General features: G+C 42.2%; 1 protein-coding gene across 1 annotated transcript in view; it reads left to right on the top strand.

The window, feature by feature from the left end:
* Nucleotides 1-3483: 3483 nt before the first annotated feature.
* The window catches only part of ntrk2b (neurotrophic tyrosine kinase, receptor, type 2b), a 17117-nt gene continuing 7314 nt past the window's right edge, over nt 3484-13286 (top strand). Inside the window, exons 1-14 of the mRNA XM_053868828.1 lie at nt 3484-4069; nt 5466-5540; nt 6701-6772; nt 7590-7658; nt 7734-7885; nt 8011-8147; nt 8714-8846; nt 9215-9520; nt 9600-9617; nt 11004-11012; nt 11697-11731; nt 11995-12094; nt 12255-12443; nt 13061-13191. Coding sequence (XP_053724803.1) covers nt 3870-4069; nt 5466-5540; nt 6701-6772; nt 7590-7658; nt 7734-7885; nt 8011-8147; nt 8714-8846; nt 9215-9520; nt 9600-9617; nt 11004-11012; nt 11697-11731; nt 11995-12094; nt 12255-12443; nt 13061-13191 — 1626 coding nt within the window. The 5' untranslated portion in view covers nt 3484-3869. The remainder of the gene's footprint in view (nt 4070-5465; nt 5541-6700; nt 6773-7589; nt 7659-7733; nt 7886-8010; nt 8148-8713; nt 8847-9214; nt 9521-9599; nt 9618-11003; nt 11013-11696; nt 11732-11994; nt 12095-12254; nt 12444-13060; nt 13192-13286) is intronic.

The raw sequence follows: 13286 nt of genomic DNA, 5'->3' as shown, positions 1-13286 counted from the left end.
GAATATCCATCTTCCCCAGTTTAGTACTGGTTGAAGCATCTAATGTAAACAGCAAATTAATATATCCCTTGCCTTTCCCTTACTAAATGTCGAGGTTACCATGGCAACAGGTATAATTATTTTCTTGATGTTTCACTAATACGACAATCTTGCATACATATTTTCATCTACAACCACACTTGACATTGTCTATGCGGTGTGTAAAATTAAGCTTCATCAGAATAACCACCCTGTCTGTCATGGGTCAGGTGTTCTGACCTCATACTGTTTGTCTGCTTGTTGTTCGGGGCACATAAAGATTGACTTTTAAAATAGTTCCTGGCAATATCAGTATGATTATTCTTCTTTTCTGACAAAAAACCTGGCTACAATCCTCCTGTCTCCATCCTCCTCCACATCGTCTAGAGAGCCTCCCAGGACTGAGCTGGCCCTCTTCACCAGTCTGTCCATCCTCTTTTGGTCCCTGTCTGTAAGGCTGCCCGCCCCAGAAGACCGCTCTGCAGAAAATGGCTGAGAGTCATAGAAAGTCCAATTGAGCAGGAACAGCCTGCTCTACCCTTCTCATCAGTGTTTTTTGTCCAGTCCAGCTGGTTGTTCAGGTACTAGTGTGACACCACCCTCTCGATATCAGGTGGCAGGATGGAGTGTTGTGGGCGAAGACAGCGGTGTGGAGGGTGAAGAAGACAGGAGCCTGGACTGTGCCCTGTGGCGTCCCCGTGCTGCAAAGCAGTGTGTCCGACAAACAATCACATACTGGAGTCTATTGGTCAGGTAGTCCAATATCCAGCCTATGAGGTGGGGGTCCACACCAGCATGACTCAGCTGGTCCCCCAGCAGAGTGGGCTGGTTGGCAGTGAAAGCAATGGAGAAATCAAAGAGCATAATCCTCACAGTGCTCCCAGCCGTCTCCAGGTGAGAGAGTGGAAGTTTGGAGGAGGTAAATGATCCACACTGATCGAGGAGGTCACCAGTGGGCGCAAGTGAGCAAGGATGCCTGAGATGGCCTCCAGACCCGTCCAGACTCCTTCAGCACTTCTCGGTCTCTGGAATCAAAAACCCTCTTCTTCTCCTTCTGGCGAGCATTGATGTCCGGCGTAATCCAGGGTTTGTTGTTTGCAATACACTGCACAGTCCTGTTGGGTAGAGTGTTCTCCACTCAGAAGTTGATCTAGTCTGTAACCATGTCAGTGAGACGGTCAACATTCTCTCCATGAGCATCACTGAGGACTTCCCACACAGTAGAGTCAAAACAGACCTGTTCTGCTTCTTTAGCCTCCACAGACCATGACTTCACTGTGCGGGTTACAACTGGCTGCCTCTTTACCAACGGTTCATACCAGAGGTGGGCGATTGAATTTCCTAAAGGGCCACATTAGAAACTGTAACGGTTGTGAAGGGTCATCATCAAAAGAAAGACATTGATGACTACAAAACATGATGTAAAAATATCCAAAATATACTTCAGTAACAAGGAGTAAAAAATACTTAAGTAACAAGGACAAAGGAACCTAAGGAGATGAAATGTAACTGAGGATATTAAGAAGAGTAAATATGCCAAATATTGAAATATTTCATTTTATATATTCTTAATTTGAATATAAATCAAATGTGGACTAGAAGTTCAATATAAAAAGGCAATTTATTTCATAATATATTTTCAGTATTCCTTCAATGTGTTTTGAGGAGCAAGAAAAACACACAAAAATGGTCAATGAAAAAAAATAAATGTTAGTCTTAAAACAAAAACATGCTACATTTACTGCTGAAGTGGTGGTGACTAAAAGAGAAAGAACAAAAAAGCCAGAAAAATTTGTTTTAGTTTGACGTCAAACGGGCCACGAAAATACAGGCATCAGGCCATACATGGCCGCCAGGCCGCACTTTGCCCAGGTCTGGTTTCTACACTGGCTTGAGGACCCAGTTGTGGCCCGATTTGACCAGGGGAGGGCAAAGCAAGAAGGATCATCAGTAGCTTCATAACATTGGACAGTGCTGGTGGTTCATCTTAGAAACAAGTGAATAATGACAATAATATTTTCCTCAATAATTATTTACTTAAAATATTATTTTATTATTTTATTATTATGAAAGTTTGTTTTATCATCAATCACTAGAAACATTAGATATGGTATATATGGTACACCAATTCATACTTTGCATCTTTGATGAAGAGAGCTTAAAAGTAGTTCATTGCAGGACATGAAAACCCTGTGTGATATATTTCATTCAGTGTTTACATAATTGCTAGCTGTTGCTCATTTCTTGTGGACAGTTCCGGCTCCACAAACACTCATGGTGTCTCATGAGACCATATCCACTTGTGGCAAAGACTTAACAGCACATTTGGTAGGAAAGTGCTTTTGTTTTGTTTTTGTTCAATGCCACACTTGTCCTTTTGATAAGAAATGCATGACAGCAGACAAAAAGGTACATACAGTATATTAACATAATATAAATAAAACTATCACTTATGTTCTAATGATTTTTTGCCAGAGCAGAACACAGTTGGCCTCACTTGTCTGAGGTTCTCACAGGTTGCAAGCAGTATATTTTTTTATCATGTACAGTGGTAGGTGGTAAATAATAAAACTAAATCTGACAAATAGGTAAAGGAAGACCAGAACCTTTCACTACTTTTCTATTCTTAGTTACCTCAGTGGTGTTCTCCATCAACAGGGTGCCCAAGCAACAGTATTTTACGGAGCAGCTGCTTGAGGGACAACACAACTGGCATGACATTGCAAACTGCTTCTCTCTTAAGATTCTGCACTCTACCCCTTCCTGTTGCTCAAGCCTAAATCAATGTATTGAAAAAAAGAAAGAAAGGTAAAACTTTAAATGTTGTCATACAGAGCGCTTCATCATCAAAACCACAAGACGCCATGTTGAAAAAATAAAGTCAAAATTGAGTCATAGAGCCTGGTGTAGCTTCACTGAGTCTATACATTTCCTCTGCAGTCTTCCCTGATACTGTGGGTGTTTTTAACAGACTGATCAATTGCGTTGAATGAATAACCCTTTGACCCAGTGTGAGCTGGATAATTCCATTGAAAGGGCCTCAAATGGCCCCCGGACCACACTTTGTCAAGCACTGTCTTAAACAGCAGAAAAGCCAGCTAGAGGAACGTAATTGGAGATGAACAAACTGGGTCAATACATGAGGCAAAGATGGAAACATTCGCATTTCATTTTTGCGACTTTATAATTCCTCTGGTTTTGAACTGCAGGCAGTTTTTCATAGAAGCGCTGCGTTTTGTGCGTCAACCGCGTACGTCACGCTCCAGGCCACTATAATGACCCAGGGTGTCGGAGTGAGGTGGGTGAAATAACCGTCAAACAAAGCACGTCAAGTCTGAATCAAATGGAATGGAATGAAGTGAAATGGTCAGAAGTCAGCTGTAGTGATGTCTGCCAACATGTGTCTGCGGGCGGAGATGCGCGCGTCCTCGGCGATAATCGATAGACGGATGCAGGTATCCTCCACTCACACACGCTCACACACACGCACGCACACGCAGCAGCATCCACGCTCATCGTGTCTTTTTTTTTCTTCCCTCCACACATACGAATCACTGGTGGACGGCCCTGCCTATTGATCTCCCAACATCTGGACCACGTCATATTTGTTTTTCCGCGGCAGTGAAGCCTGGAGACGGAGCAGTGAGACAGCAGCATCAGGACCACTTGACACCTCCACGGCATCGATATGCAGTAGTGTGATGCGGAGACGGCGAGGCCACTCCATGGCATCGTGATTTCAACCTCGCATTCCTGCGTGTGAGCGCGTCTTTTTTCGCCTGCGGATTAACTTTGGAGGCAGCAACTGATTATTTTCTTGACGTGGGCAGAGATTCGGTGGGATACCTGCGATGGACTTGAGCGCGCAGGGGGGATATGGCATGGCTCGTCTGGGATTGTTGTTGGTGTTGATGGGGCTGTGGAGATGGAGCGACGCTTGCCCCGCATCCTGCACTTGCAGCGTTTCAAGAATTGTTTGTATTGATTCGGTCCCGGGGATCGAGGATTTCCCTCTTCTCACGTTGGATGACATGGAGAACATCACCGAGATGTAAGTGTGGAAATGTTGCGTTTATGTAACATCGGCGTATGAGGCGACCTATAGGGGTGTATTCAGCGTGGTCTTTCCCACGTCTCAGCGCAGCCGCTCGAATTCCAGTCTGGCAAGAGGAAAACGGTGCCATTGTTGACAGATCACACATGAGATGACATGGCTGGTGTGATCGGCTGCCCACAGTTATGTTATCTGCGTCAGTGTGTGTAGGCCTGCGTGTGTGTGTGTGTGTGTGTGTGTGTGTGTGTGTGTGTACCTGCTACAACCCTGCACAAGTATGCAACAGCATGGTGAGAGCAGACTGCTGACTTCACCAAAGCCCTGGTTCCACTGGCCCAGGAGATTGTGCCAATGTTTGCTCAGTGCCATCACCAATGGTTATCCTTTCATGCAAACAAAGCAACATTAGAATCCATAGCTTAAAACCTTGGCATGTTAGCCGCTTGAATGTTGCTAAAAACATCCTGATTCATCAGAGACTCAAAGTCGAGCTGCTGTGTCACTGGGTATCACTTTCCTGCTGAGGTTCGGGTCAACCGGTTGGTGGGGAGATTGAACGCCCCCGATCTGGCTGTGAAAACCTCTTCATCCAGGACTCTCCAAAGAAAATGTGGAACTGTAATTCAAGTATTTCAATCACCTAATTTTTTCTTTCATCTTTCAAATTTATTTAATAAATGTATTTATTAAACAGATTAAATTTCATTTAATTTCTAAATGTTTAATATACTGCACACAATATATACTGCTATGTTTCATATATATATATATATATATATATATATATATATATATATATATATATATATATATATATATATATATATATATATATGATCATGTACAGTACAACCAATTTGCCGGTCAAGAAGTTGTGCTCCTTATGTTCTTCTCAGATGTCAGCAGTAGGGTTTATATTCATTTCACTCAAAATAAAGACATCAGATCTGGAGCAAGGGCAAAATGATCTATTTTATTTATCCTTTACTGCATCGATCACTTGGCTCATATGTTTTGGATACATTTGGTAGGAAAAACAATGCGGGGTACTCTTGATGCAAATCAGCTCGTCTTCAGACATTCCCCAGCCAGAGTGAAAAGCCTTTTTGTCAGACAGTGGAATGCTAGCAGGCAGCATCTTAGCCTTGTGATACAAAACACATCCGTCCGGTCTCATATGAGACTGCCAGTCACATCTGCTTTCTGAACAGCCGTATGATCGTAGCAATGCAGCAACACCGGAAGTAGTCAGTGGCCCTGGACATGTTGAATCTTCCCTGGTACTTACTATTTGAGTGACTGACTTTAAAAACTTTGAACAATAATAAGATATTATCTTCAAAAACAAACATGTTCTGGATTCTTTAATGTTTTGTTTTTTTTTCCTTTACAGATATATCGCCAATCAAAACAGACTGTTGGAAATCAGTGACAGCAGTTTGAAGCACTACATCAATCTAAGAAACCTGTAGGTATCCTGCATCACTGTGTGACATTTGATGATACTGTATGTGCCTGAACGTACTGTATGTACGTTCAGGCACATACAGTGTGCCTTGGTTGTTGTCTTCCTGTTTGAGAAAAGGACAGCATGAAGGTTCAATTCATGCTATTAAACATTAATATTTTATATTAACCATCAATATTTTAATCAGCAAAAAACTAACATATATGAATGTATATTCAGATTATAGTTCAGGTTTTCCGCAGAACACCAGGGTTTGATATCAGGTATTCTCCATTCCCATGGTGTCAGAAGGGGGACGGCCACATCAGAAAAAGAGCTACTTCGTGTGATATGAGTTAGGAATCCACAGGTATCACTACAATGTTAGGTATAAAAGCCACACAAAAAATGGAGGGACTATGGAGAAATCTAAGCTGAAAAACATACCAACAAGTCATGTGCACAAGACGTATGGGATCGCCTTGTTGACAGTGGAAGATTTTATGTATTTAACAGACAGTGTTGTTTTCAGTAGTCTATTTTCTTAACAAATTCAAATCAAACAAGAGTTGTCTGCGTAATACAGAACATGTTCATCACAAAAAACGATGTTCTTGTTTGACTATAGCTTCATGGAGCGGAATGAATACAAATGATTTAGTAACTGAAATTATTTTTACATTGGCCACTTTTACTACAGGTATTTAAAAAGGATATTAGCAAAGATACGTAGTGAAATTAGACTTCATTTTGAAACCAACAGCAGCGTACAACTTGGATAAGGCTGCGCATCCTGACTCTCTCATCCTGGAAGCTGTAATGTGGAATCAAATTGCTGGAATATAAGACAAAATCTACACCCTGCTATTTTTCGCTGGGATCATTGAGGAGGAGTGTTTTCCCATAAAGTCATCAGGAGTTGCACAGAAGAATGTCTGGATAGAACAGCATATGAAGGATGACAGCGGGAGAAGTCTAACTGAATACTAGGGACTAGGAAAAAAACTGAAATAGTTTGACTTCATTTGAAGGGAACTGATGATGGACTCCTTTCATGGATCAGGTTGAGGTACGGGTCCGAGACAACAGAGACCCAATAAACCTGCACTTGAGAGGGGATGTTGGGGCAGACATGGAGCCATTGGACATTACTAACTCTGTTTGTTTTTGATCCTGAACAGAACCGTGACAAAGACCAGATTGATGTCAATATCTTCGGATGCATTCTTCAACAACACAAGACTTCAATATGTGTGAGGACCGCATCTTTGTGTTTCAATAAGGCCAGACCAAGTGGCAGCAGGGTTCCCCAAGCGTTTTTAAAATTCACAGGCATTCGAGTGTGACACTAAAATAGCAAATGAAAACACGTTTCTTTGAATCTTGTTCATGTTGTTTTTGTAGCAGAAAATCAAATCATTTTTACAGATTTACAGTTGACTACAAACATGAAGGCAAAGCATCTGACCTCAGACCGGATCTATTTCCTGGTGTTTATCGTATGCCGGCTACTGTAGACCCAATCTTCCCAGCACAGAAACCTCTCCAGGTCTGCTCATTGAATCCCCCACTCAGAAATGCATGAGAAAAAGTGGAGTAGGTTCTCCTTCTGACCTCGTCTGTGTGGAGGAGTCCAGACACTCTCTATGGAAACCACAGTCCCACCATTTGGTCTAGTTCCTTCAGTCACGTGCACATGTGACTGAAAGCAGGAATGTCAGTGGCCAGTTTATCAAGAGCTGCTTTGCCTTCACCAGTACACAGAACAATGAATGCGTCCCACTGTCCATCATCCATTCCTCAAGAACACTTGTTTCTAAAGTGAACAGGTGATTCAATCTTTAAAGGAAGTGTGGTTTTCGAATTAAAGATGCAGAGGACATGACAAAAGCGGGTCCTGGACTAAATCTAACACTCCATAGAACCAGTTAAAAACACAGTATAGAACATGCACACTAAAGGATCATACCTTAATAATGCCGAACCTGTATTGGGCTGCTGTACCCCACGGGAAAGGGGTTTTGCAACTTTTAATATTCAAACCAGCAACCCACCACTGTTTCATTTCAGAAACCTCAGAGACAATAATCTCTCGACAGTGTCGTGGAGGACATTTCAGAACTTCAACATGAGCAACTCGTAAGTGCCTGGTCCAGGTGAAGAAGTGTCTGCATGTTCTAGGTTTGATGATACATGGCCCTTTGTGTGTTCCAGACTCCTTCTGTCAGGAAACCCTCTGGAGTGCGTGTGCGAAAACATGTGGCTCAAACTGCGGCTCCAGGAGGAGATAGACGGTCAGGAGCTGAAATGCCTAGACGGCCGAGGAAAAGCAAAAGCCTTCACTTCCCTCACACCGCCCGACTGTGGTAACACGAAACCCTGTTATAATAAGCAACACTTAGCATCCGATATTGACTTGCAAGTGACGCCTGACATGCTCTAGGAAATAGGATCCTTCTCCTGCTGTCTTTAATCTGCCTGCTTCCCGCAGTGGTTCCTCAGGTGGAGGTCACCCCTACGCTTGTGACCGAGATGGAGGGCGGTGATGTGAAAGCCGAGTGCAGAGCATCGGGATCACCTTCTCCAGAGATCGTGTGGAACCTTGAAATGCTCTCCACTCATTTTGAGGTAAACATTTCAGCATGTCTGGCCAAGTCAGGACACTGCGAGGTGCTGGTTTGAACAAGGTTCCCATCCTACAGTGGAGTAGCTCTCACTTGTTGTCGACTGCTTTACCTGATTTGACTGCACTTTGTTTTATTGAGTAGATGCGGTACTTAGAGAAACCTCCAGGGGGTTCTGCAGCTGCAGTAGTGGAGGCTTGGGATAAAAGCATCAGCCAAATGACTAAATGTAATTTCAATGTAACAGTAGTCATCATACCTGTCATGTGAGATCCCTGGCCGATTCTGAGAAAACATTAACAGTGCACATCATTTTTGCGTCACTTTACCGTGGATGATGAGCAAAATGAATGACAAAAACCAAAGACATTTTCGGTCTTATAACTTAAGTTGGAATGGTGTCGCAGCAGTTGTGCATGAAAATTATTCAAAGATGTTTTATCTGCCAAACCAGCAAAAAAAAGTTAGCCATTTGTGATCTGTCATGCTAACAAAATATAAACAACAATGTATTTGACGTGGAATTTGTTGTGAAAAATCCAAGCATTTGGAAAAATGTTTTTTTTCCAGATTGATTCTTCCGACAGCATGAGCCGGCTCACCTTGTCTGGTCTGTCTCCGGAAGATAATGGCAGGGTGATCATATGCAGTGCCGAGAACATGGTGGGTCAGACAGAGGCCACGCTCCAGCTCAACATTCTCTGTAAGGCAATTCTCCAAGATTATCCGTTTTACATGTAAACCAGGCAACATTAACCTGACATCAGAGTCACTGTGCTCTGTGAGTTTCCAGTGGATGCACAGAAGCGCGCACTTTGTCCTCATTGCTGTCTCTCTCCGTGGACCTTACTGACGCTCCATGCTTCCTGTCCATTACTCTTCCTCTTGTCAAGCTCCTCGTGCTTTGCCACAGTCCTGTTTTAGCGCACACATTTCTCCTCTTCCATGTTTTCCTGCTGTCACTCCCTCATGTCTGTCGTTCTCTCTAAAGTGCAACACTTTTCGTACCAGCAGCTCCTCCTGTTGTTGACTTCCTGTCACCCTGTGATTACTCCTTCTCTGTCATGTCAGTTGCCCCCACCATCCAGCAGCTGCTGGAACCCATGCAGAACCATTTCTGGTGCATCCCCTTCAGCGTGACTGGGAACCCTCAGCCTGAGATGCAGTGGTATCACGAGAACAAACTTCTGGAGGAGCAAGACTACATCCACACCAGGATTCATGAGTCCACAGAGAGCGAGTACCACGGGTGTCTCACGCTGGTCAACCCCACGCATATCCACAACGGGGTTTACAGGCTGGTGATCAAGAATGAGTACGGGCGAGACGAGAAGAAGGTCTCCGCACGGTTCATCGACCCGCCCGACGACCACACAGGTCCCAAGAATCAGCTGAAATCTTTTTCTCGTTTCTGAATACGCTTTTTGATCGCTGGTTTCTTCTTTGGTTTCAGAAGAAAACTGCAGCTACTACTGTGAGTAAAACATTTTTTTTTGGTGGTGAGAGGTTTCATTACCATGTCACCATGTCCAAGCAGCTCTTGTTGCACTTATCCTCCAATGCCGTACATTTGAATCTCATTCTAGACTCATGGTCTCCTATGACAGTGATTTTTAACCTTTTCCAACGCTTCAGCACTACGGTCACAGTTGCTTTATCAACTTGACTGTATGATGTCTTTGAAGACGTTTTCTTTTCTCTTTTTTTTTTTTGGCAAATGGCCCTGGACGTAGCAGGGAGGGAGGTGCAGCTGTGGTGAAAGCTAAACAAGTTGCCAGAAAAACATAGTCTCCCGAGAAGAGTTAATGAGGTTGTTATTTGTGTGTGTGTGTGTGTGTGTGTGTATATATATATATATATACATATATATATATATATATATATATATATATATATATATATATATATATATATATATATATATATATATATATATATATATATATATATATATATATATATATATATATATATATATATATATATATATATATATATATATATGGCAGATGGCACATATGGTAGATCCAGGTTACCAGAGGATGACAGGGGAAGGGATCTATTGAATCCCAGCTCCATCAGGTGAGAGGTGGGGGGCAACCCTGGTCAAACTCCTTATACGTTGCTGGAAACACATGTGAAAAATGACACATGCACAGACACTCAGGAGCAGCAGGGCATTATCTGGCACATGATTTGTGCAACAACCTGAAAATCCATGAGTAATTTAGGGTAAAACCAATTGTTGAATGTAGCACTTTTTTTAAATATACTACAGTTGTAAAGAAGTGTTGAGAGTTGAATAAATGACAATTATAATTGGCTTTCAGTTTGGTTCAGAGTCCTGGTTGTTTTGGGTGGTTAAGTCGAAGGAACAAATGTGTGTGTGTAAATGTCTTTTGAAACAAAGCGGTAACTTTGACTTGTCTTTTTTGTCCCATGGCCTGCTGACTCACCAATGTCTTCTAACTACAGACCCGATAGGTAGGTGTAACTTACTTGTCCTCTGTGTGTGTATACTTGTACTTCTATCTTTGTGAGAATCTGTATGAGGTTTTTAATCAGCAGAGCGAGGACACGTTTGCAAAGTGAGGACATTACTACAAAATAGCTGGGTTATTATCATTGGGTTTAGTTTGGTAAAGAGAGTAAAGGTTAGGTTTAGCCATGTGTTTTAGGTGGTTAGGTTTAGGGGGAGAGGCTGGCTAAAGGGTTATGTTAGTGTACGTCACTGACGGTACTCACGAAGATAGGAAGACAAAAACGTGTGCGTGTGTAAATGTCCGATGAAGCAAACTAGTAACTTTGACTTGTCTTTTTTGTCCCATGGCTTGCTGACTCCCCTGTCTTCTAACTGCAGACCCGACAGGTAGGTGTAACTTTGCATTCACCTCCACATCAATGTACTCTCTTAACCAGGGAATATATGTGGTTCATCAGTGGTTTCCAAATGAATGAGGCAGTTTTGGAAGTCGATCAAAAGACAACCTGGAAGAAAAAAACTCAAGTGATGATATGCAAGAAGAAATATCATGTCATATAAATAGGCCTGTCAATAGATTTTTCTGAGCTGAGTAAAGCTGAGTAAACTTGTGAATTAATACACTTTATTTGTTCTAAATGTAAGTGAAGTTTTCATCAACAAAGTGTGGCTGATAATGTTAAGAGTGCTATACTTACCATGCTTTTGAACCTTTCCAGTGCCTCTGAGGTCATTCTAAAGGATGGGCTGGGTTATGTTGGGCTGTAGCACGAGGAAAGCATGAATGGCCACTCTGGTGCTGATGAAAATCTACCTTCATACTTCATATAGAACGGATGCAAAATGTGGCATTAGTTTGCCATTCATTGCCAGTTAACTCAGCTTTGGTGTGAGTCATTCAGATTTTAAATTTTAATTACACAATAATCAGAGAACACAGTGAAGTGAGTGTTTAATGATCATTTGCATTTAGAGTAAAAAAAGGTTTTTAAAAAAGTGAATGAAGAAATGCAAAGCCTCATGACTGTTGGAATGCTCATATGTTGTCTGATTTCTGTCCTCCACTTCCAGTTCCACCATTCACACAGATAGATGACAGCGTTGCTGTAAGTGAACCTGCTTTGTTTGTCTTCTGTCTTCAGTCCACTCAGGGCAAACAAAACTTTCCATTGGGCAATAAACTTGCAGTTTGAAGCTTCGTCTGAGTGACTTAGTGTCAGACAGGGTGATAAAAAGACTTTCTGCTAGTTTCAACTGCACAGCTGGGTTGTGAACTTTGGTAGTGAGCATCATCTGATTTTTCTGTGAGTTAGCGTGCGTGCCAAACACACTATTTTCCTGCTAACAACAGCACCATCTTGCCTCCCAGGTCTATGTGGTCGTAGGGATTGCGGGTGTGGCTTTGACCGGCTGTGTTTTGATGGTGATCATTCTGAAATATGGACGAAACTCAAAGTTTGGACTTAAAGGTAACTTCAGAGACCAATGACTGTTAGATTCAGCAAGGTCATTCTTGTCAAGCGATGCTCTGCATCCTCCCTAACCTCCTCACCGTTGACCTCCGCATCATCACCGCGGCGTCTTTGATCACGACGTCTTGTTTGTCTTTCCCCTCTTCGCACCTCGCAGGCTCCTCCTCGGTCATCAGTAACGACGATGACTCCGCCAGTCCTCTTCATCACGTATCCAACGGCAACAACACCCCGTCGTTCTCGGAGATCGGTCCAGACGCGGTGATCATAGGGATGACAAAGATTCCTGTCATTGAGAACCCGCAGTACTTCCGTAACTCTGGCAGCATGCTGAAATCTGACACGTGTAAGTTACCGTTGGCTCTCCAGAACCTCTGGTAACCTGGGCCTTTTCTGATAAATCCATGCGAGACTTCCAGCCAGATTTATGCCGCTGCATTATATATGATGATCCGCTTCGACCTCTACTGGACCAGGATTTATGTAGAATAAGGAAATGACAAGCTAGTCAAAACAATTCTGTGTCATCCTTTAAGGTTATGTATTTATTTATGCATTTATTTTTCTACAACTCATTCATACCCTATTTGTAAAGCGATAAAATGTCTACATCATTTAACAAATTTTTAATAATCTTTTGATTAAGAGAGTTTATTGTCCGTCTATACTTTTTAGGCATAGTAAAACCTATTTAACACATTTTTTTCCTATATATATATATATATATATATATATATATATATATATAAATAAAAAAAAAAAATATATATATATATATATATATATCTACTTTAGTCACATAAAATACATGTGTTTCATCTTCCCATTTTTAATGCACATTTAAAGTGGGTTGAATTCTTGGCACTGTACTGAATTATTTCCTTGTGATCCCAACAAATGAAATATTTGAAATATTTGCCTTTCCAAAATGCTGAGCCTAGTTTTACTGTGGATTCCTCTCAGTCGTCCAGCACATAAAGAGGCACAACATCGTCCTGAAGAGAGAGTTGGGAGAGGGGGCGTTCGGCAAGGTGTTTTTGGCCGAGTGCTACAACCTGACACCGGACCAAGAGAAGCTTCATGTGGCTGTGAAGGTACGGACGGAGGAGCAGCTTGTTTGGAGAAAATCAATGCTCCTGTCAAGTAGACGGTGAGCTTTATTGACCATTCTGTGGTCCTTTGTCTTGAC

The sequence above is a fragment of the Synchiropus splendidus genome, chromosome 1 (genome assembly GCF_027744825.2).
Source record: "Synchiropus splendidus isolate RoL2022-P1 chromosome 1, RoL_Sspl_1.0, whole genome shotgun sequence".
In the NCBI taxonomy this organism is placed as follows: Eukaryota; Metazoa; Chordata; class Actinopteri; order Syngnathiformes; family Callionymidae; genus Synchiropus; species Synchiropus splendidus.
The sequence above is the reverse complement of the archived record's forward strand: the minus strand, read 5'-3'. Positions and strand labels throughout refer to the sequence as shown.